Below are 23400 nucleotides of genomic sequence, written 5' to 3' on the forward strand. Positions count from 1 at the left end.
CCTGCCCCTTTAAGCGCCGCTCCCCGCCCCCCCCCGGACACGTGGTACGCGCGCGGCGGCGCCATGGTGCCGGCGGCGGGAAGCGGCGGCGGCTTCACGTGACGCGGCGCGGGGCGGCGGCTGGGCGCGGGGCGCGCGCCTCCCCCTCGCCCACCCCTCGGCGGGCGGCCGCCTTGTCCCCTCCCCCCACCCCCGGCGCGTGCGGCGGGCGCTGCGCGGGAGGAGCGGCGCGGCGCGGCGCGAGCTCTATGGTGCAGGTGCGGCCGCTGGCGGGACGGGTCCGGCCGGCTCGCGGCGGCCCCGCGCGCCAGGTGCGCCGCGCGTCACGTGCGGTGCCTCGCGGGTGGCGGCCACACCCCGCACGCCATTGGGCGGGGGCGGGGGGCGCGCAGAGAGGCCGAGACCGGTCCCTATTGGCGGGGGAGGGAGGGCAGCGCGGGGCACCCCATCTCCCATTGGGTGATGGGCTTGCGTCTCCCTTTCCCATTGGCTGTTGGGGTACAGAGGCACTGCGGGGGCTTGCGGCCATGAGCCCACAGGTGCTGCCCCGCCTTCCCGCCTGCTGGCCCCATGCTGCCTGCTATTGGCTGGGGCAGGGGGGCCTGTATGCCCATTGGCTGGAAGACCTGGAACCCCTTTTGCTATTGGCTGGCAGGGAGCGGGACCCTGCACAGCCCCACCCCGGCTTGGGGCCCTGAGGGGCGGTGGTGGCATCATGGCGGCTGGGCCGGGGCCGGGGCCGACAGGGACTGGCCAGGCTGGAGGTCTCTTGCGGGGAGGCCTCCGCCCACCAGAGCCGCTCGCCCCCTTGGTGACACCTCCCCCGTCCTCTTCCCTGCAGGGGCGGCTGTCCTGGCGCTGCCATGGCCCCGGCAGTCTGCGGGACACTCCTGGGGCTGGCCTTGTACACCGGCAGCCTGTGTGCGGCAAGCGGCACCGCTTTCCTCTACCACGACTACTGCATCATTGGGGCTGGCCCCTCGGGCTTGCAGGCAGCCTATTTCCTCCAGCGAGCCGGCCGGGATTATGTTGTCTTCGAGCGGAGCCACGCTCCCGGCAGCTTCTTCGCCCTCTACCCTCGCCACCGCAAGCTCATCAGCATCAACAAGCAGTACACGGGCAAATCCAACAGCGAGTTCAACCTCCGCCACGACTGGAACTCGCTCCTCAGCCACGACCGCCGTCTGCTTTTCCGACGCTACTCCCGCGACTTCTTCCCCAATGCTGACACAATGGTGCGTTACCTGGAGGACTTTGCTTCCCTGCTGAAGCTGCGGGTTCAGTACAACACGGCCATCGTCCACGTGACGCTGGAGAGGGATGTGAAGGCCTGGAACGGTCACTACTTCCTCCTGACCGACCAGGACAGGCAGAACTACAAGTGCAGGTAATGGGCAAACCCAAGGCTAGCCACACAGCTCTCTATGGGCATCTTCGAAGTCACAAAATCATAGAATAAATTAGGTTGGAAGAGATCTGTGAAGGTCATTTCGTCCAAGCCCCCTGCCCAAAGCAGGGCCAGCGACGTCAGGTTGCTCAGAGCCTTACCTAGTTGAGGTATGAGTATCCCCAAGGGTGGAGGTTTCACAGCCTCTTGGAGACTTGGCCACTGTCACCAGGGCTTAACCACCATCACAGGGAAAGACATTTTGCAGGGATTGGTGGGGTGGGTGGGTGGGTGGAATAACTGCTCTTGGGAAGGTTGCCTTTCATGAGCAAAGTTATGCCTCGGACAGCTGAGGAGCTGTCAGGGCAGACACAAACTGGCTGCGGTTGCCATCACTGCAGTTTCCATGCTTGATATGTAAGCTTGAAATCACTTTTGTTTTATCACTAGATAATTGCTCTCTGTAAAAAAAATAACTCAGTCGTACTTGTAGTCACTGCTGCCTTTATTACAAACTCGGGTGAGTCAGGGCAGCGACACCTCACCTCCGGTAACCCACATGTGCTTAGAAAACCAATATTTAAAAGTATGTCCCAGCCAACTGAAGCCCTGAGTTAGTACAGAACTGGCAGGAGGGAACCAGAGAAAAGTGGGGCTGTTGCAGTAGAGGGAGCTGACTGTGAAGAATAACCCTCAAGGCTGCTGGTCCCTGAATTCCCCTTCTCCTACTCACGCCTTTGTATCTCATACCACCACTGACCTACATTCCTAAAAACTGTCTAGAAGTTACTTGTGTGAACATACGGAGTATGTTTCTCACCTCTCCTGAGAACCTCAGCTCTACTACAGCAGGTTGCGCTGGCTGTCGCTTGGAGGTGTGCTGGATGGCAAGCTCTGAGGGGACAGAAGGCAATCCCAGACACCCACGCACCACGAGCGAGTTGCTCTCGGGAGCTGCGTGAGCAAGGCTGGGACGGCAGACAGTGCTGCTAGCCTCAGCTGCCTGGTGTTTCCATCTAAGGCACAAAAATTTCCCAAAGATTCAAGTAAAAGTTCTTACGGAGAGATATAAAAAGATTACTGTACTTCTAGTGTTAACAATTAGTGATGTTGCTAACGTTTTTATGTTAGGAGTTACATTTTAAAATATTGAAACCATTTTCTATCCCTCTTAAAAATCACTTTTGTTCTGCTGTACTAGAAGGCAACACAAATTTTAAACCAAGTTATTTTTTTATGCAACATATAATCAACCTGTGAAAATTCAGTATTGTATATATTGTCAGTGAGTACATATGAGTAGTACTTGCACACTCATGAACAACAGAGGGAGACATATATGTACAGCACCTGCACTGACTTTTGCTGTATATAACGACGTTCCTAGTCGTCTTTGTTGGCCTGAGGATAGGGAAGAGAGGAGCAGGTCATTAGGTGAAGCTGGGGAGAGGTTTCTCTTGAAACCCTGACCTGTGCAGCTGATCCAGAGTGGCTGGAGGGGGCACATCGCAGCCATCTTCCACAGCGGGAGGAGGAAGGAGTGATGAGATGGAGTGATGGCCCCATTCCCACAATTCCGATATTCCCTAGTGCTATCCCTGTTTTTGCAGCTCTTTGTTGGTCGCCACTGGGATGTGGGTCCCCAACGTGGTCAACTTTCCTGGCTCAGAATACGTTGAGGGTTACGAGACTGTGTCCATCAACCCGGAGGATTTTGCTGGCCAAACCGTGTTGATCTTGGGCCGAGGGAACTCGGCCTTTGAGACGGCGGAGAACATTCTGGGCGTCACGAATTTCATCCATATGGTGAGCCGGTCCCGCGTGCGCCTCTCGTGGGCCACCCACTACGTTGGCGATCTGAGGTAGGAAACTGCTCCTCTTCCTCTTTCTAACGTAGCTGAAGTATGAACAAGGAGAATCACTTCTTGCCCAGGCAACGAGTTGGACTGGCAGAGGAGGTGCTATGGTCCTGGGGGTCACAGAGGAAACATGGGGCCTTCTATCTTTAGGTCCTTGGTTTAAAGCAGTCCAGGTTGCAGTTGCTGAACACAGGAGCTTGAGGAGAGCTCTTCGGGGTTCTGTGTGAAATAGGAAAATGTCCCCTTGGAAACTGTATCATTAAAAAGTGCTGGCTCCCAATTTGTTCCCTGTCTTGCAATCACAGAGGAGAGCTGAGAGGTTGACTACACCCTGCAAGGGCAGTGAGATTGTGTTACCTGTGCTGTTCCTGTGAGCCCTGAGGCTCTGGGGATAGCCTTTGCGCTGAAGGGGAGAGTGGGATTCCTGGTAAAGGTGTCCCATTTTCAGCAGCTGAGACAGAACCGTGGATCCCACCTCTCCTCCCTTCTTTTAGCCCTTCTTACATTCTCCTTTTTTTCGTAGAGCAATTAACAACGGCCTGCTGGACACCTACCAGCTGAAATCTCTGGATGGGCTTCTGGAGGGCAACCTGGAAGATCTGGCTATTGTCAAGGACAAGAAAGGGAAGCTGCACATCACACTCCGGTTCTACCTGGATAACAGGAACACCAGTGCAGGCATCGACTCCATCACCCTCCCACAGGACGAACTGGATAATTTTGCCACCCGTGCACCTTACGACCGTGTCATCCGGTGCCTGGGCTGGAAGTTTGACTTCTCTATCTACAACAGGTGAGGGAGAACCAGGATCTATAATGAAGCATGTAGTTAGAGTGAGGGACTATGAAGGGCCTGACTAGGGAGGAAAGGCAAAGGCAGGTCCTCTCCTGGAAGCATTGCCTGGACCTCTACATGCTCTGAGCTACCTGGTGCTGCACAGTCCTTTGTTTACCCTGCAGCTAAGGCCGTGTCCCATGTGTGCCACTGCTGACCAACAGGCTCTAGGGCTGAGCAAATGGCAGTGTTGGGACCTGGGTGACACAGAAAAAGCTTGTGCCTTTAGAACTTAACATCCTGACCTGCCACATCGCATGGAGAAGGCTAGCATGTTTTGTGTTTTGGGTTAGGTTTTTTTTGAATGAGGATGGTACAGGTACAGATTGCTACAGAAGGGTTTTGTCTGCTTTATTTTCCCTGGGGATGCAGCTTTCGCTCCACCTTGGTTTGTCTCCTAGTACGCCCTGCAGTTGAAAATGATACTGCTAACTTCACTGTCTTCCAAAATTCACTGTTAGTGGCTCAGGCTGGAATTTGATCTTGTCCAGAGCTACCTTGAGATGAGCACCCTTGCCTTCTGGAAGATCCTCGTTGACTTTATGCTCTCGGGAAAGTAGTAAATCCCACTGAAGGCAGTGGGGACATGAAGCAGTGTCTTGCAGTGGCTGCAATATAATGTGTGCCTTATCAGAAACAATTTATTTTTCTACCCCTGCCCTTCCTGACAGCCTGCTCTTCTCTTTTGCACATCAGGTCCCTTAGAATGATGCCAGAAAAAGGGAATAAAAAGAAGTATCCTCAGATCAAACCTAGTTATGAGTCCAGAGGCACTCGGGGGCTTTTTGTTCTCGGCACTGCTAGCCACTCTGTTGACTTCAGGAAATCTGCTGGGGGCTTTATCCATGGATTCCGGTATACAAGTGAGTACTGGGGTGTACAGAAAGGGCAGGGATGGGAATTGTTCCCCCTTTGAAGGAACAATTCATAGCTTACTGCTGGAAAGAGATCACCCTTAGTCTTGTGCTGGCAGTAAGAACAACAAAACACAGCCAAGCTGCAGCTGCGTCATCTGAAGTGGAGGACAAGTGACTTGGGGTCATATCTGAAGTTTTTGGTTGTCTGTCTTTGTTTTGTCTTGTGTCTCTCTTGCCCATTGTCTCTTATTTATGTAACACAATAGATTTCTGCCTGCCAGATGCTCTGCCTCGTGACAGGCTGTGGGTGAGAGGTCTGTGCTGTGGAGTTAAAACCCAGCGGCTTTGGGCAGTAGAGAGAATTTCTGTCTTTATGTGTGTGTGCCCATCCTTATCATTAAAGGACTGCTCAGAAGTAATGAAATATCCCCGAGGACCCCCCGCCCCCTCACCAACCACTTAGCATCACATCGGCTTTCAGAGGGCATCTCCACTGCAGTTACTAGCAATTGGGATGGGAGATCCGGAGCACGGATGAGCCATAAAGCTTATTTATTGTGTCCTGCCAGTATCTGTGTGTGCTGCAGCAGAGCAATTGGATTTCTTAAAAGTGTAAGCTTGGATTTTTAAGTAAGTTGTCTTTGTTTCTCTCAATGTCTTAGCTCGTGCAGTCCACCGCCTATTGGAAAACCGTCACCATGGTGTCCCCTGGCCATCCACAGTCTACCCTATTACACAGCTGACCAATACCATCATCAAGCGGGTGAACGAGGCCTCGGGCCTCTACCAGATGTTCAGTGTCCTGGCTGACATCATACTGCTGAGAGAGTGAGTGAGTAATTATTCCCAATGCTGCACTCCATCATTTAATTCCTTTTTCTTTACCATTGCTTCCTGCGGTACCACCACACAAATTGCTCCGTCGCTGCCTAAGGACGTTACCATCACATAGGCAGCCACCTCAAAACCTGTACCGCTGCTGCGACTGGTGCCACTATGCCCAATTCTGCCAGTTGCTTCTCTCTCTTAAGGGGCTGAAATGGTCCAGACCTTCCCTCTAGGCTCAGAAGTGTACCCTCTCACTGTACCCAGGGAAAAGCTTTCCTTGAGCAGTGCTCACGTAAAGAGGAATCCCATAATCTGGGAAAATAATGGAGTCTTGTAACAGTATCTGCAGCCTTTGTAAACTCTGTGTCAAGTCCAGCCCAGATCTGAATGACCACGAAAGGGGCCACGAAAATGATCTGAGGGCCGGAGCACCCCTCCTACGAGGACAGGCTGAGAGAGTTGGGGTTGTTCAGCCTGGAGAAGAGAAGGCTGCGGGGAGACCTTTCAGCAGCCTTCCAGTACTTAAAGGAAGCCTATAGGAAAGATGGGGACAGACTTTTTAGCAAGGCCTATTGTGACAGGACAAAGAGCAATGGTTTTAAACTAAGGGAGGGCAGATTTAGACTGGATTTAAGAAAAATTTTTTACAATGGGGGCGGTGAGGCACTGGAACAGGTTGCCCGGACAGGTAGTGGAGGCCCCATCCCTGCAAACATGCAAGGTCAGGTTGGATGGGGCTCTGAGCAACCTGATCTACTTGGAGATGTCCCTGCTCTTGCAGGGGGGTTGGACTAGATGGCCTGTAAATGTCCCTTCCAGTCCAAAGCATTCTATGATTCTATGACCAAAAATAGTTACTATCTGATGGCTCTTTGGCCATAGCATCGACCAGCTGAGGGGGTGTTGGATCCCAGCTGGCTTTTCTCTGGTGGAAAAGTCCAACAGTTGTGGTTGCAATTCACAGGAATGCCACAGCATTTGAATACCTGGAAGAGTACCCGGTTGGAGTCCTGGCCGAGCTGGAAATGCAGACAGGGAGAAAGGCTCCCAACGGGCTGTTTGTCGTCATCATGGAGTATGGGAGGAATTTCTCTGGGGCTGACAAGGATGTCTTCTACTACAACCGAGCCGTGGGAGAGGCACAGCACGCCTGGCAGTCCAACTTTTTGCACCCTGTTATTTACTATTACAAATGCCTCCCAACAGGTAAGCTTTCCTGCCTCTCCCTGCTAATTATCTGATATGAGCAAAACAGAGAGGGATGAAGATACTTCAGAGCCAAAGAAGGGGGGGTACCTGAAGGCATTGCACACCCTTTCCTCCACTTCCTTCACGTCCATCCTCTGGGACACCTACCAGCACTGTGTGAGCTGAAGAAGAAGCTGGGAATTGGCAAGAAGTTTCTATCGGTCAGACCGATATGAGGGGTGGGGTGGGGGATTGTACCAGAGAATTGGAGAATACATTTGAGAATAGGAACAAACAGGTGTGCTGGGAACTGCCCCATTCCCAAAAAGAGGAACGTTGCTTTCCTTTGGCTGGCACCCTGCATGTATTTTGCAGAGTCCTGGCAGATGAGGCTGGGCTGTTCAGCGTTACTGCCAAAAGAAAGCTGCTCTCTGTGGCTGGCCCAGGTCTGAGAGGTCACGCAGCAACAGAGGCAGCCAAAGGCAAGGGTTTGAAGATGAGTGTTATATCCAGCAAACAAACACGCTCAGAATAGATTTCTTTGGGAAATGAGTGTGCTGAATCTTCATCTCCAGAAACCTAGAGTCAGGGTCTGGCCTCCCTTGCACAGAAAGAAGCGTAATGGGTAGCAGCATTAAAGCTTGAACGCATCTCAGCCCGTCTGGCAGTCCCTGCCCAGGGGGAATGGGAGTGAAATGACAGGAAGTACTGTGGGCAGCAACAAGCAGCAGCTGTGCAGTGGCAGGGCTGTTGAGGACAGAGCTAGCAGAGGGGATTGCAAATGAAAGTAAGGTAGGGATTAAAAGGTCAGGACAAAAGCTGGAACAGCTGTCATAGCTGCTTTCCACTCCCCAAGCTCTTTTTAATGCCATTTTGATTCTGAGAGAATCCCTTAATGTTCTCTTGGCAGAGCGTGATGTGAGACTTCGGCCCCCAGACTGGCCTCTCCCCCGCCCAGATGCCGTCCATCACATTGTGGAGGACTTTCTGACAGACTGGACAGCCCCGAACGCTCACATCCTGCCGCTGAGGCGTTTTTTGGAGAACTGCCTCAGCACTGACCTGCGCAATTTCTTTGCAGGTAATTTGAGCACAGGGTCAAGGTGGCAGGAGGAGGAGGAGGGATGCGAGGGACGTGCGACAGGAGCGATCTTCTCTGCAAATAGCTGAGATCTCCCTGTCAGTCACACCTCTTTGATGCACTCCCCAGACAGTAAAAAGTGCCGGTGCTGTTTGTATGTTCCCCAATAGCCTCTGCTCTTGCTCACCACCAGAAAGAGACTGCCCCAGGCACACACGGATTTAGGGAAAGGTGTATGAGGTTTGGTTCAATCCCTTTTCCACCTGCAGCTTTCCTTCCTCCTCCATTATCTGAATGTTACTTTGTGCCATTGGGTACCAGATCTCTTTTCATGTACTGATGATGGGATTGCTTTACCATGGGAAATGGGAGCACTGGGATGTGAGAGCTGGTCTCCCTCCCTGGTCTGAAGACTGGTCTGGGAACCTCCTGCAGGAACCCCACGTGGCACACAGACGGAAGCAATCCTGTGGTACGAAGAAGATGTCAGAGGGATGCAAGCTCAAATCTAGCTCCTTTGCCTCTCAGGGTGCAATACTGAGCTCTGCAGTATTGAGTTGATTACACTGCTGCCATCCAGAGCAGGGTGCCGGGTGGGAAACTCCAGTCATCTTCCCTCATCCTCTCTGCCTTTTGTTCTGAATGAGACCTCAAGAGTTTACAGGAGTTATTCTCTGCCGAGTCTGATTTTTGATCCTTTCTTCCCTCGCAGAGTCCTGTTTCCTGTTTGCCTTCACCCATCAGAAGCTGCCTCCCTTCTGTCAGCAGGGGTATGTGAGAATGCAAGGGCTCGTGGGGAGCGAGGGGCTCCGGCGCCACGCGGTAGAAGCTGGCCTGCTGGAGGATTACACTCTCACAGACTTTTTGGGTGACAGACCCCCTGACAGCCACGAAGGGTCACAGGACCAGCTGCTGAGAAATCACGCAATACCAGTTCGTCCACTGCAGCATCTTGTTAATGCCAAGGATGAACTTTAACCTTTCTCACTCCACACTGAAACCCGTAGGTGCTGTTGTGACAATACTGTAACAGAGATCCACAGCAGGATTCTGCCCTTTCCCGCGCACTTTTTCCATCCCAACGCCTTCCACTGATCATGAGTTGCCAAAGACTTGCTCGGATCTTGCTGTTACAAAGAGGACCAACATGCTCTGAAGGATAAGTGAGGGGCCAAAATCCAGTGACGCTGAGGCTCCTGCGTTGTCCTTGCAGAGTTCAGAGTTGCCTGAAGATGGTGTTTATGTTTATCTCACAGACCACTACCTGCAGCGATGACCAGGGGTCAAAGAAGAGAGGGTGCAGGAATGCCTGGGTAACTTAAAATGTCACATCCCTCTTCGGAGGTGACCTGCTCGCACCCTGTGGCAGCCCGGTGCAGGCTCTCTGGTCCCTGGACACTGTACACTGCGTATACTTGAAGATTTGTTTGTGTGCCGAATCCCGAAGCGGTACTCCAGGCAAACTTCATGGTATTTTGTCCTGCATTTGCGCTAGGGCAGTTGTGTAGCTTGAGTGGAGAGGGGTGGTCTTTTTTAGTTACCGTGTAGGTTGGATAATTTGTCATTTCCTGGAGAGCACTACAGGAGACCCTTCCCTCCACAGAGGATAGCTTGCCTGGAACGCCTGGGACAGAGACTTACACTGAGTTTGGCTCCGCTGTCCTCACGTTTTTCTTCTCCCGCACCAAGCAGCCTGAAAGGTTAGCCCCTGTCTTTTATAAAGCATGACCAATATTTCTCCTATTTGCACTATGTCCCATCAAGAACATTTTGGGTGGACTTTGATGTTGTTAAAATGCTTGTCTTTTATGTCTTTTATTCCCCTCCAGTCACCTTGAGATCTTACCGGCATTGACTGGGAGGCTGGCTGCACTTTATTGCTCCCTCTGTCAGCCACCTGCATTTGTCTGTCACCTCCCTGGGGGCTCCTTCCCCGGCCCTGGAGCTGCAAAGCAAGAGCAGTTTTGAGCTTGACCTTATGATGTCCCTGCGATTTCTAGGAAATAGAGGAGGGGCGAGGGGGAACAGGCTTTTTACCTCCACACACGTTTTCCAACCCCTTAGCATCTAGAAGGATATACCCCTCTGCACTTGTGCTTCCCGATACCCCAGGCTGGGGGGGCTCTACCTCCACGTACCTAAAACTCTCCCGATCCTTCGAATTCAGCTGCTGTTTCTGTAAAGCCCCAGTTCCTGCCCTGCTTCTGCTTCATGCTTGGAGAGGCTGGGGGGCAGAAGAGGTGAAGGAGATGACAAATGAGTTCTTGCTCCTCTTTGGGAATACGGGGCTATGCTAGCGATGCTGCTGGAAGATCTTACATGTTCACGTGCAGCTGGGAAGGGGAAACGATCACCTTCTCCGTTGGCGTCGATCAGCATCCTTCCGTGGGCTTTACATCCCCTTGCCCCAGCTCCAAGGCCAGTCCGGGAGTGGCTCTCATGCCTGTAGTTGTCTGGGAGGTGCCACTACTTGCTACATCCTTGGCACCGCGGGCTTTTTATTTTGGGAGTGTCTAGGGGAAGAAAAGGGCCTGTGACTGTGCTGGGGTGACTGGCTGCCACTAAGAGCCCGTTTCGCCTATTCCTGGTACGCGCTGACGGAGCGCAACCCTCTTGTGGATGCACCCCGTTTCCTCTTCCATCGTCAGACTCCCACAAGAGATCCGAAGGCTGTACATTCACAGTATATGAATATATACTTCCAGCGTGCTCCGCGCCCGTCTCCCAGGGTCGGATCTGGGCACTTGAACGCAGCGGCCTTGCTGCCGCCCGCTTCCAGGGGCTCCGTGGCGCAGGGGCGGGAGCGCCCCTCGCCCTTCCCGCCGCGCTCCTGCTGGGCCCCGTGCCGTCGGAGCCGGCGAGGGGCCGGGAGCGCCGGCCCCGAGTCGTTTTGCGCCGAGCGCTGCGGTTACAAATGCCGCGGGGGGCGAGGAGCCCGCCCCGGGCGGGACGGGGCCGCCGCCGGGGCCGGTGCCACCTGCGGAAGGTGGGCCACGCCCCGGGCCGCACTCGCGGCGCCCATTGGAGGACGCCGCTGCCAATCAGCCGCGGTGGCTAATCAGCATCCAGGGCTCGCCCCGCGTGACACAGCCCACCGGCACCTACAGGGCGGTGGGAAGGGGCTTGAAGGACGGTCACGGCGGCCAGTCAGAGGTCGGAAATTGGGCGGCGGCCAATCGGCGGGGAGGGTGGCCGTGCCGTTGTTCGCAGCCTTCCTGCGGCGGCGGCCAATCAGCGCGCGGGCGGGCGGGGCACTAAGCGGAAGTTTGGCTGGGCGTGGGTCACCTCCGGGCCCGCGAAGGTGCGGGGCGGGGGCTGCGGTTGCGGCTCGGGGGGTTTGGGGCGTCCCGTGGCGGGCGGGGACCCGTCGGATGGCGCCGGGGGAACGGGCCCCTTCTGGCTAAGGCGTCCTGCCCTCTGGGGCTGGAGGAGGGAGTCGGGCCCCCATGGCCGGGGGGGGGTCCTGCCCTCTGGGGCTGGAGGGGGGAGTCGGGCCTCCATGGCCGGGGGGGGGTCCTGCCCTCTGGGGCTGGAGGGGGGAGTCGGGCCTCCATGGCCGGGGGGGGGTCCTGCCCTCTGGGGCTGGAGGGGGGAGTCGGGCCCCCATGGCCGGGGGGGTCCTGCCCTCTGGGGCTGGAGGAGCGGTGGGGCCCCCGTGGCTTGGGGGGGGCTGTCCTTTCCCACTGGGTTGGGGGGCTGAGGGGGGAACCCCATGGCTGGGGGGCCCTGTCCCAGTGATGGGAGCTGCTGGGACCGTCTGGCTGCAGGAGCCGTGCCCCATGGTATCAGGGGAAGGGGGGTCCCGTGGCCGCGGGAGCTGCCCTATGGGTGGGAAGGAATGGGCTAGGGGGAGGGCTGTGCTCTGTAGGGCTGGGGGAAATGGGGACCCTGTGCCTGGGGCGGGGGGCCCTGCCCCATAGAGATGGGGAGGAAGCTGGGGGCTCCATGGCAGGTGGGACCCCACAGCTGTGGGGCTGGAGCTGCAGTGGGGTGGCAAGGGCTGGGTGTAGGGGCAGTAAGCACTCCCACGCCATGCCCCATATGTTTCTGTCTAGGGCACCTCCTGGCTTGGGGGCTGCCCTGCTGAGGGGACTCTGAGTGGGGCACTGCTGCAGTGGGACCGGCCATGGGGTGCCCCCATCCCACATACCTCCTCCTCCTCTCCCCACAGATGGCCCAGAGGCTGGCACTCCGGCGGCTGCTGTCCCTCACCCCCAGGACACTGCCCCCACAGGGCCCCCTGGCACCATGTGCCCCCCCGGCACCTCCCGGCAGGGCCTTTGGCACCTCAGCAGGCTGCAGGAGCACCTTCACCGTGCAGGATGGCAGCGACTTCCAGGACCGGGTGTTGAACAACCCCAAACCTGTTGTGGTGGACTTCCACGCACAGTAAGTTCCCCCCCGCCACGGCTCTTGCGCCCCTCTCTGCTGTCATGTGTGCAGGTGTGTCCCTGCTGCTTTCCTGACACAGTGGCACTCTGGGTGCACCAAGGATGTGAGTGTGCCCGAGGGCTTCCCAAGCTGTGGAGCTGCCAACCGCCCTGCCGGGTGTCTGGTGTTAAAAGGTGCTTTCTCCCCTACGGCACAATCCACAGAGGTTTCACTCGTCAGGTTGCATCGCTGTAGGTGTAGCTACACCCTGCAGAAGCATAAAATACAAGTGCCAGGAAGGTGTTCCCCAGGACGGTGTAGCTGTACCTCCCAAGTGGCTTTGGCCCTGGCATTGCATCATCCTGCAAAAGATACATCAAGAAAAAGCTCTGATATCTCCCTTTTTCAGCTTCATGGATTAAATGTCCTCTTAAAAGCACTATATGATGTTAACAGCCATGGAGGAACACTGCACGTGGTATACCCCTGCACCATCATGTTGTGTCTTTCCAGTTTTCTTATGCTGTGTGCTCTTGAGGCAGGGCTCTTGATAGCAAATGCCTTTATGTATTAATAACAGCCAGGTGATACCAACGGCAGCATTTGCCATCAATAAAAATGTTGTCATTCTCTTGCCAGTAAAAATATTCCTAGATGTTATCTGCTGGATTAACAATGCTGATTATCTTTGTTTTCTCACGTATTTCCATAGTTCTGCAGTGCTGTCATGTGAGCCTGTTGTGGCTGATTCTGGGCAAACAGAGTATGAAGTGGCCCGAAAACTTCTGCTCTAAATAGACCAAACTGACAAACCAAAATGAATGTTAATTGGAATCATCCAGGGAGGAGAGGACAAATAATTGAAAGCCTGAAACCTGATACAGAGGGAGGCTGAGGAGGAACAAAGTTTACCAGAGCTTTAATTTTAAAAGAAAAGGGCACTTTTCACTCATGTTTTCCTTGAACTGAGTAAGTTCATGCTATCCTAACTGGTGCAGTTAGAGGATGCAGGGGGTGTTTTCTGTGTACAGGGCCTTGCAAAGTCTGCTGTTGCTGCACCTGGGTTTGGAACGGGTGGTCTCTCTTTGAACAGATGCAATGCCTCTGTGAGTTTTGCAGCTAAAGGGGAATTTCTGTAAACCCTCCAATGAGTGCGGAGGGAAAGTCTATGATCTGATGATTGGCGTAAACCGATCTGAGTGTGGGCTGCGACCCCTGCACCCGGCAGTGACACTCACTCTATGGCAGCTTTGAGGTCAGCAGGGTCACAGCTCTGCACATACGCACCAGCGAGGATGCAAAGCAGGGTAGGGATGAACGGCCGAGAAGAGGGGGCAGGAGGACTACCAAGGCTGGCAGAGCAGACTGCAGTGTGATTGAAATGACATCAAAAGCACCATGAATGCTGAATGGTGACCTCTTCTTCCACTTGCCCCCCCACCACCACCACCACCACACAGAAAAAACCCTTTGACAGCTCCTTTGTGAGAGAAATGTTTTTCTAAGCCATGGCTTAGGAATGGTGGTTCCAGGCTGACTCCTGAATGGAACGGCGAGGGTGATAAAGGCACTGGCATACCAGCAAGCCTTCCATGGCTGCTGCTGTTCTTGCCTCTTCTAATGTCCCCTCTCCCCTTTCTCCATCAGGTGGTGTGGCCCCTGCAAGATCCTAGGCCCCAGGTTAGAGAAGATGGTGGCCAAGCAGGAGGGGAAGGTGCTGATGGCCAAAGTGGACATTGACGATCACACAGACCTTGCTATTGAGTACGAGGTAGGAGCCGGAAGAGCGCAGACTTTCTTTTGCTGGTGATGCAAAGAAGGTCCCTCCCTGGGGAGAGGTGTGCCTGCACGGCAGCGGCATTGGTGGGGAGGGGAAGCCCAGTGCCTACAGGTTCCCGATCCCTCGGGTCGCTCATTAGTAGGTGGATTTCGCTGCTTGGGTCTCCCCCAGCTCTGCTGCTCGTGCTCAGTATCCCCACCTCTAATTCTGCAGAAAGGTGTACTGTAAGCCTTGCAGGCATCTGTCAATGTAAATGCTTGCCTGGCCTCGAGAAGCTGGCAGCATATGCAGCATTTTACTGTGTGCATGGGCTGCTCAGGTGTAGGGCAGGAACATGAAGTAACAAGCCCCAGTCTGCTCTGCTCTTGAATGTGGTTCCTTGTGCAGCCAGCCCGTCCTCTCCTTCCCGTCCTTGTTCAAGATTTCTTGCTGAGTGATAATGTCCTATCCTTAAGCTGCAGCACAAGGAGACACCATGGGTTTTGTTTGGACAGGTAGAAGCCAGGTCAGAGAACACACATTAGCAACAGGAGCATGTGTCCCGCTCTCGACAAGCGCAGACCTTGGTGCTTAGATTAGTGTTTTACACGCCTCTTGGGTGTGTTCCCTGTGCTGCCTTGCTCCCAGAGTGACTGGAGAAGGCCACGGCTTTGGTTTACATAATTTATTTATTTTTTCCCTGTGTCAGTGATTAGGTAGTTTAAGAAACGCAAAAACTCCTTTGATGACTGTGCTCGCCTCCATTGTCTCTCCTTGTAAACAAGAACTCAGTCTATGGAGTTGGGGCATCCTGCTGCTTTGTTTTACAGTTTTACAGGAAGAGAGTGCTTAATTTTCATTTGCATATCACGCAGATGGATCTGCTCCTGCTCTGCAGATGAAGTCCTGCTCCCAGGGCGGAGGCTAGCACAGGAAGCTCCTCAAGTTGCCCAGCAAAGTGTGAACCATCTCCTGAGCAAGCTGTCATTTTGTTGAGCCCAGAGGAGATGCTCTGTGCCGTTCCCACACCCTACCGTGCTGGAAGGAGAAGGAAGTGGAAACAGCTTGTTCCCTCCCACTCTTTCCCGAGGAGATCTTTCTGCCTGTGCTGTGGTGGCGTGTCCACCCAGATGGCACCCACAAATGTGACTTGCAGCTTCCACAAGCTGAGCATGAGAGCCTCCGGTGCTGCTCTCGGTGGTGGCACGTGCGCAGACATGGCCCAGGCCAAGGAGGGTGGCTGCTGGCTCCTGAGCAGGGCTGCGTGTTGCAAGCCCAAAGGCTGCGTAGCTCGAGGGTGCTGGTGAGAAGAAGTTGAAGAGGGTGAGGTTGTTTCTGCGGTGGTCAGAAAGTGCATAAATCCTAATAGATGCAGGCAAGGCTCTGGTAGCACCCACCCTAAGGAGGAAAGAATAGAGATTATTAGCTTAACTCTTGTGTTGTTCCAAGCCTTCCAGTAGATCGAATTAGCTGGGATTACAAGAGGATAATCTCAGATGACTGGAAAATGGCAAACGGAGTGTGTGCATGTGAAGAAAGGTCTTTAAAAAGAGGCTTAGAGTTCCCAAGTTGTGCCGGTTTGATGACACGCTACATGTGCTCTCCCACCGGATGGTGAGTGAGCAGCTGCACAGCCTGCTGTGTACATGTGTTTGTCTGCAGGGTCTGTCTGGCAGCCCTGGTGGCATAGGTGCAGGCAGGATGGAGGCTGCAGGCAAGGGCCGGCTTCCAGCAATTTATCTGGAGCCTTATATACAAACAGGATGAAGGTTTTGTTTTGCAGGAGGGCCTGGGGATCATCGCTGCGTCCTCCGCTCTTGGAGCGATGCGTGCATCTGGTCTTGACCATTATCCCCGTGGCTAAAACCCCATCCCTAGGTAGTGTCTGTGAGTAGGATAGCTGCAAACGGGTAGGGGTAAAGGAGAAATTTTTGCTTTGATCTTCATAGTTTGGGGCATCCTTTTCAAGGCAGAAGTTTGGTTCATGTGCTGAGCACGTGCTTGGTTTTGCTTCATCTTCTGGGAAGTTGCCACTTAAGGAGATGTGAGCATAAGGGCTGATGGGAAGACACAAAGTTGAGATCAAAGAGGGACCAAAGGTAGTGTTTGGGAGAGATCAGGAAAAACAAAGGTGGTATTTGGGAGGGATCAGGAAATATATATTTGTTTTAAAGCATTCCATTGGGGATCAGATGTCTCCAGGCTGAGAAAGTTTTTGTTTCGGGGGTTTTCAGCATCCATGCCACCCCCACAACTCCTCCACTAGCTGCCAGGAAGCCTCCTTCCATCCATGTTTATTCACCTGCCCACGCACGCAGCCCCTGGCTTGCTGCCCGATTGCACAATGTCCTCTTCAGCAGCCTCCTTGGCGCAGGGGGAGGCAGGACGAGGGGGAGAGACCCCCTGGAAGAGCCAAGGAATGCCGGCGCATTCCTTCACGCATGCTGCTGTCTGCCCTTGGCTCCCAGCCGTCCTGGCTTAGCACGAAGCAAGGACGTGTTTCCTGCAACTAGAGACGTCCCCGGCGCCCTGCCCCATCCGGTTATGTCCAGCACAAAAGTTCTTTCTCTGGGGATTCCTCCTTTTATCTAACACCTTTCATCTCTGGTTGTGGCCTTTCTCCGCTCCTCCAGTCTGCTCCTGACCTCTCAACCTGAGAGCAGAAAGGGAGAAGGAATACTTTTGTTTAATCTGTCATCTCTTAAAATTCTTTAGATTCATCTCTTGCCTTGGCCCCTTCCCCACGTGCGTGGCCACTGGGAAAGCGCAGCCCTTTTTCTGGCCACTGCAGGTGGGCAGCTCGGCAGAGCTGCTGGGTACAGGGACGGTCGTTCATCAGCGGAGCTTGGTCCTGTGTTATGCCTCATTCTGAAGCCTGGGTGAAATCCTTCCCCCTGCTCCATTGTGTGGCATCTGAGCTTGTACAAAAGCCCAAGTTCAGATGGGAGAGAAACCCCTTGGTATGGGTGCTGCCAGGAACAGCCTGAATGGCCACATTTATTTATGTATCTGTGTGGTCAGCGCTGATCAAAAGCAGCCTGACTTTCTCTCTAGAAATCCTCTTAAGGAAGGAGGAGGGTTTGTTGAGGTTTAGTGCAGATGAGACCCAAAAAAAAAGAAGGAAAAGAAATAAGAAAAAAGAAAGAAAGGCCCCAACTTTGCATTCTAGAAATTTCCATGACATTTGCTTCTCAAGCAGCAAAACAATGTGCTCCGTTAATGGGCTGCCCTTGCTGCAGCTAGCAGGAAGGAAGCTGTCAAAAGCGTTGTGTTTTCTAGGCAGAGGCAAGTTGCTCAGTGCCCCTGCTACTCACCCAGCTCTGCAGCACCAGCCCCAGACCTGCCACCCATTCTCAGGGTTTGCTCACCAGCACGAAAAGGGGAAGAAATGGAGGGATCAAGGCTGTTTGAAGTTTGTGGGTGCGCTGGTCAGCATGCAGAGCCCTGTAACTTGGTGTTAGCTGCTTCTCTGTAGTGCTTCAAAGAGTTGCCTGTTCCTCACCCAGGCTGTAATGGCCTGATGCTTGCTGTTGCTGGTTGGGCATGCTGGTTTTTTGGATGGACCTGGGGCAACTCTACTCATTATTAACCCACTTTGGAAATCAGAGGGAAGTTCAGTGGAGCTTTGCCCTTCTCAGGGAGGGAGAGACTAGTTGAGTACAGTGCTGGTACCGTCCTTTCTGACCCCTAAAATTACAAGGGAATATGTTGGCAGCACCATCACCAGTTCTGGGGCCTGAGACCTCCGGATCTGCTCCTGCCAGTCACTAGGAGGAGCTGAAGATCGTGTGTTGCAGCCGCTCAGGCGCTCCCATCCCTCCAAATGAGACTGCACAAGCCCTGGAGGACAGACTGCAGGGAGCCACGCTGGACTGGCTGGCCAGGACTGGGTGGGAAGGGAAGCGCAAAATGTCCCTTTCATCTGAGGCTCCTGATGGGAGAAAAGCCAGCCCTTTGGCAGGTTTCCCGAGGAAGGATTTGCAGATCCTTGCTGGCAGCGGGGCTGGCAGTGCACGTGGGAAGGCCCCGCAGGCTGGTGGGGAGGCAGCAGGCAAGATAATGACAGGACGTATTTCAGGGTGGGAGGCTTTGCGGAGATAAGGGCACCGAAGCTGTGGAGTCAGAAACACAACCAGATCTCTCTGCCGCCGCAGCTCTCCAAGCTCTTGTTGCTCCTTCTCTCGATCATGTCCCCAGGGTCTCTTCTGTCGCCAGTCAGCTGGCAAGTCCCTGGGGAGTGTTGTCATCTCCACCACTGTTGTCTTGGATGATTCTCAGAAAACTTTGTTCCAGGCTAAAAAAGCAGTCCCCGGAGCAGCGCAGCTGCCTGTTGGTTCTGGTCGGAGGGACTTTTTCACTTCTTACCTAATCATCGGGGATCTGCAGTGAATAGCCACTGGTGTGTGCCCAGCTAAACCACTGAAAACAGGAGCAGAAAAGGAAAGATGGGTCTCGGGGGGGTTGTCATTACCATGGTAGGATGGAGCAGGTCTGCCTGTGCGGTGATGGGTGGGGGACCCTCCTCCAGCTCCAGTCCTGTTTGGAGAAGAACATGGGTCCAGTGAGATACCACCCTGGCTGTAAAATGTCCAAAGGTCATCATGTCTGAGAGGTGTCCTGGTAAAAGACTGGGTTTGTTTGCTTATGATAGGACAAAAGGGAAGGAGAAGAGGAATTTGTACTGGAGAGGGGGGGAAAAGCTTTGCCTTGTTGTTTTTGTATTAGCTTTGGTTTTGTCTTTACAATTCTGGGTCTTATTTAAACTCAAAAAGCTGCTCAGCCTTGACTTAAGCAGTGCAACATTAAGGCAGTGCAGAGATGAGGCCACAGGGAGAGGAAGAACATGGAGCTCAGCTGGCCTGTGTTTTGAGAGTGGACATATTACCCTTGAGCAGTGTATGCTCAGCTCCCTTGTAGCCCCTTCTTCTGTAGAGCTCCATTTGGGACCCAGGTGCAGCTGGGCTCCCCACAACCTCTGCTCACCTGTGTCTCCCTGTTTCTCTTGCCCCCAGGTGTCAGCAGTGCCAACTGTGCTGGCTATGAAGAACGGAGATGTCGTGGATAAGTTCGTGGGAATAAAGGACGAGGATCAGCTGGAGGCATTCCTCAAGAAACTTATCGGAGCCTGAAGTAAAAGGGTGGCTGTACCTCTGCCTCTGGACACATCCATGTTGTGCATTCCTTGCCTGGGAGAGCTGAGGGGCATGTGAACTGCCTACCTTGTACAGCCTGGGGTTTTCTTCTGGTTTGGGGTTTTTAGGAGATGGACAGTGTTCTAACCCTTCCCTCCCACTCCCCCTTCTCTCAAGCAGCAGTAGTTGTAAAGGGTGGTGAGGAGTGGGGCTGCTTATTCTCAAAATGGGGAATGCGGCTGGAATTAGGAGCCTGTGTTTATCAGCAAGAGCTGATGTGTGGAGCTGCTGCTGCTGCTGAATTAGGAGGAATGTTTTTCTCTTTGCCTAGCATCTGATAGCCCAGAGCAGAGGGCAGCTGCTCCCTGCAAGATGTGGGTACATACCTGCCCTGGGTGGGTTTGTTTAAAGCTGAGAATGCCTCTGCCTTGTCTGTGAAACCTGTCTCTTTGTCCCTCTGTCCTTGTGTCACTGGGACAGGTACAACTCCTCCACAAATCTATGGGCTCCCATCATAATTTTATAAGAGGAAATAGAAGTATTTTATGGATCTCCTTTTGTAGGTCTGTAATAAAGCAAACTTTATTGGTCACTGCTGTCTAGCTGGAGAATAAAACTTGATTCTCAGAAATCACAGGGAAGTCCCTCGTCTGTCCAGAGATGTGAGAGGGAGTATCAGCAGCACAGTGGCTGGTTTCTAACGACAGGCTGGGAGAGCGCAGGTTACAACCTGATCCCTACTAAAAGGTAATGTGCTGAAAAACAAACAAGTGGATTACTTTCATGGGGCTTTCAGTGCTGCTTCTGGGACCCCCACTGGGTGCTGCTGGATCCAGGATGCCAGAAGAAGGACTCGCTTCCTGTGCGCAGAGGAACAGCAGCTCGTTGCGCACAAGGAACCTGAGCTGTGCTCGCTTCCCCCATGCTTTTCTCACTCCTTTCCTGCCAGAGGAGCCTGAGAGCCTCCCTCTCCCTTGCGTGAATGATTAAATCTGTTCATGCAGGTGAGCCCTGCCAGAAGGCAGTCTTTTCACTTTAATTGCTCTGACCTTTAGACGAAGGGAGGCAGTTATGTGCTTCTATCGTGAGCAGCCTTCAGCCCTTCCCATCTCTTCCTCCTCCTCCCTATATACACCTGTTTCCAGTCAACCTGGCTTCTAAGTGCTCCCAGCCTCCTGGTGCACTTGTAGGCAGGGTACAGCACCAAGGCTGATGCCTAATGTAATGCTTAATTCCAGTTTGCTTATCTAAGCTGCATGAGAACATTGTAAGTGCTTAATCACCGCGTACAAGCTGCTTTTTCTTTTTTTCCTTCCCAGCTTCTGTTTCCTTCAGTCACTCTTAACTCTGCTTTGGCTCTGCTCCCTATCACCTCCCTGGTATAGGTTGTTAGGAGTGGCAAACCCATTTTTTTCTGCACCTTTGTAATAATGATTTATGCCCTTTGAAGGAGCAGGGAAGGGGTGATCCAACTCCTGTGTCGTGCTGCAACCGCAGTGCTGTGGGCATCACTGCTCCCACCTGCTTCCATCACCCCTGCGGCCTGGGCAGCAGCACAAGGTGGTGCTGATCCCCCGAAGACGGGTACCTCCCTGTCTGGGCCAGGCTGATCTCACCCCCGGCGTGCTGCTAGAGGTGACGTCACTTGGATGTAATTTGGTAAAGAACTCTTGGTCAGTTATGATCAGTAAAAACCGGCATTTCATTTTATTTGGGAGACCACAGAAGCTATGCTGCTCATGTCCTGCTCATGTTTCAGGCTGGGCAATTTGCCCTGCAGTTTCGGTGTTCCTACTCTGTAAACACTTCTAGTAAAGACCATCTCCATTTTCCTGCATGAGCAGGAAAAGTAGGGGAACAGCGTCACGTACCCAACAATAGTCAACTTTCATGCTTCGCCATCCTACAGAACAGGAAAAAACACAATGACTTTGCATTGTGTAATTAAGGGACAGTATAAATTAGCTATTTTATAACTTCCTTCTAAGGAAAAGTGGAGCTAAGGTGCTATTCAGCTATTAAAGCGCCAGGATGCTTTAGGGTATGTTATGTGAAAGCCACAACTGTTTCTTTGAGATAAATGCTGAAGACCCACAAACACAGTGCCCTCTGGAAATCTTTCAGAAAAAGTGTAACAGGTAGAGAAGAGGAGGAGGGGTTTGTGGGCACCTTGAGATTCCCCGAGCACTTTGCACAGTTTTCACTACAGAACAGGACTCAAAGTGCAAGGATGTTTTCTGTGGCAGGATCTTAATTCACCTCCCTGTTTGCCAACTGCTGGGGAGGCTTCAGGGATTCCCACAGCTGCTGTTAATAACAGAGGAGGTGCAAGTGGGAAGCACTACCAGCAATGTATTTATGTAGCAGTTAAAAGAGGGGTTGCACAGCAATTTTCATGCCACCTGAACATGACGTTGGTCTTTCCCAAGAGAAGAGAGCTGAAGCGGTAGGTAATTCCTCAGCAGTAGGTGCTTTTTCCATGTCAGCTGTGAAAATGTTTCTCCTCTGCTCACTCCAGCAAGGATGCAGTTGGTCTTCCCTTTTGGAGTTAAACACATCAAATGCTCCTCTGATCTGTTAAGCATTTGCTCTCTCCCACCCAAACCTGCCTGCATTACATCAACTTTCTCGGCTCCTGATGTTCCTGGTTGCTATTTTAAGAGGACACGGTGGTTGGTGTCTTCCCAAGGGGAGCAAAGCTCAGCTAAACCCGCTTCTCCCTCCCCAAGTGTGTTCTGAACCCAACACCGAAATCCCCCCCAAAGGTCAGGCGCGGTGCCTCTGTCCTCACAGTCTTGTCCAAGGTGCCTGATCCCAGGCAAGTGGAGGTTTTCCATTCATTTCTGTTGGCTTTACACTTGCATCAAGCCCTAACACAGCTGCTCCTTTCCCTGAGATGTTTATGTCCCCCTGCTAAACCCCATGTTAACCTCCGCCTGCTCCAGGCCACGGCGAATGCCTGCAAGGAGGGAGAGCTGCATGACCTTATCTGCTAGGGGTGCTATACAGAGAGCAGCTTCAACTGCTGGTAGAGGATTGAAAATTCAGGTTGCCTGGTTTGCAGCGCACAAGGGGCTGTGTATACATTGTCCCTACAGCTTTGAAGGGGACAGTTTTGGCCACGTTTGGCTCCAATGAGGTCTGGTCTCAGCGGCCTGGCCACCCAGCATTGACAGTAAATCCTTTGCTTTATCAATGTATTATATGATTCCTCCTGTGCAAAGAACAAAACAAAGACCAGCTCCATGTCAACAGGGAAATGGCTGCCACTAATGCTGCCCTAGGCAGGGCCTTTCAGCAGCCCGGCTGGGCTCTTTGCCCTAACAGTTTGTTCATCATTTTGAGCTTTCCCCCCCTCAATTTTTTTCAACTAAGTAATTATAGGATTCAGACAGAATCGGCAATTAAAATCTCCAACCCTGCAAGGCTGTTAGCAGCAATGTTAAGCTCAGCGTTGTTCAAAAGTGTTGCTGAATTGCGTTAAGTGCTCGCTGTGAGTTTCTGCTTCCTGCAAGTTAAAAAATAACAGCTTGCACAGCTGCAATATCCTTAGCCATAAAAAGATAAGATAAAACTACCATAGACTTGACTTCCAGACCAAAACCAAACTAGATCACCTGTTACACAGTCCTGTCCTCGTTACCTGCCCCTGCAACCCACCCAGGTTCAAGTCCATCACCACACGCAGATGCCTTCCTGCCACTCTTCTCAGGGACATGGGGTACACTTCCGAGCTTTGTGGTTTCTCTGCCTCTGCAGCTTTGTAACTTCAGCAACACTTTCCCTCTTAAAACCTTTCTCAGGCAAAAACTGGAGGCTGCAACTCATGGCAAGAGTGGTAGCCACAGGCTGGGCGTGATGGCAGAGGGGGCTGCTGTGCTGAGCCATGCCTGGTTGTTTTTTTTTCCCCGAGGTGCATCCTACCATCCAGGGAAGGATGGAAGCAGGAGCAGCAGGGAAAACCCCAAATTTCTTACACCCAGAGCAGCCAAATGGGTGGAAACCAGAGACCTCTGGGGAGAGCTTGAAAATGTAGCATCCCACATGCCAATGGGGATGGAGTGAGGAGAAACCCAGTGGCTGCCTTCCTGGTGGCAAGAGGT

At 53.2% G+C, this 23400-nt stretch overlaps 2 protein-coding genes and 1 long non-coding RNA gene across 5 annotated transcripts; 2 read left to right on the top strand and 1 right to left on the bottom strand.

The window, feature by feature from the left end:
• Nucleotides 1-44: 44 nt before the first annotated feature.
• FOXRED2 (FAD dependent oxidoreductase domain containing 2) lies at nucleotides 45-11163 on the top strand. Of its 2 annotated transcripts, none has more exons than XM_075501397.1 (9): nucleotides 45-311; nucleotides 842-1387; nucleotides 2998-3249; nucleotides 3770-4039; nucleotides 4778-4944; nucleotides 5601-5766; nucleotides 6731-6972; nucleotides 7865-8035; nucleotides 8748-11163. In XM_075501397.1, the coding sequence occupies exons 2-9, from the start codon at nucleotides 864-866 to the stop codon at nucleotides 9011-9013; spliced, it is 2058 nt and encodes a 685-aa protein (XP_075357512.1). In that variant the 5' UTR covers nucleotides 45-311; nucleotides 842-863; the 3' UTR covers nucleotides 9014-11163. The 2 variants fall into 2 exon arrangements, with proteins under 2 accessions (XP_075357512.1, XP_075357504.1); XM_075501389.1 differs by having other exon boundaries at nucleotides 45-257.
• On the bottom strand, nucleotides 1875-8563 carry LOC142409690 (uncharacterized). Its single transcript, XR_012775744.1, has 2 exons — nucleotides 8393-8563; nucleotides 1875-3465 (listed from the first exon to the last, which is right to left on the bottom strand). It is a non-coding gene; the product is annotated as an uncharacterized LOC142409690 (long non-coding RNA).
• A 52-nt stretch (nucleotides 11164-11215) lies between the features above and the next one.
• Nucleotides 11216-19931, top strand: TXN2 (thioredoxin 2). 2 transcript variants are annotated; one of them, XM_075501444.1, is made up of 4 exons: nucleotides 11216-11336; nucleotides 12207-12424; nucleotides 14054-14177; nucleotides 19178-19931. In XM_075501444.1, exons 2-4 carry the CDS (start codon nucleotides 12207-12209, stop codon nucleotides 19292-19294), a joined length of 459 nt encoding a protein of 152 aa, XP_075357559.1. In that variant the 5' UTR covers nucleotides 11216-11336; the 3' UTR covers nucleotides 19295-19931. The 2 variants fall into 2 exon arrangements, with proteins under 2 accessions (XP_075357559.1, XP_075357554.1); XM_075501439.1 differs by lacking the exon at nucleotides 11216-11336 and adding an exon at nucleotides 11729-11817.
• Nucleotides 19932-23400: the final 3469 nt, after the last annotated feature.

This window comes from Mycteria americana, chromosome 1, assembly GCF_035582795.1.
Source record: "Mycteria americana isolate JAX WOST 10 ecotype Jacksonville Zoo and Gardens chromosome 1, USCA_MyAme_1.0, whole genome shotgun sequence".
Lineage (NCBI taxonomy): Eukaryota > Metazoa > Chordata > Aves > Ciconiiformes > Ciconiidae > Mycteria > Mycteria americana.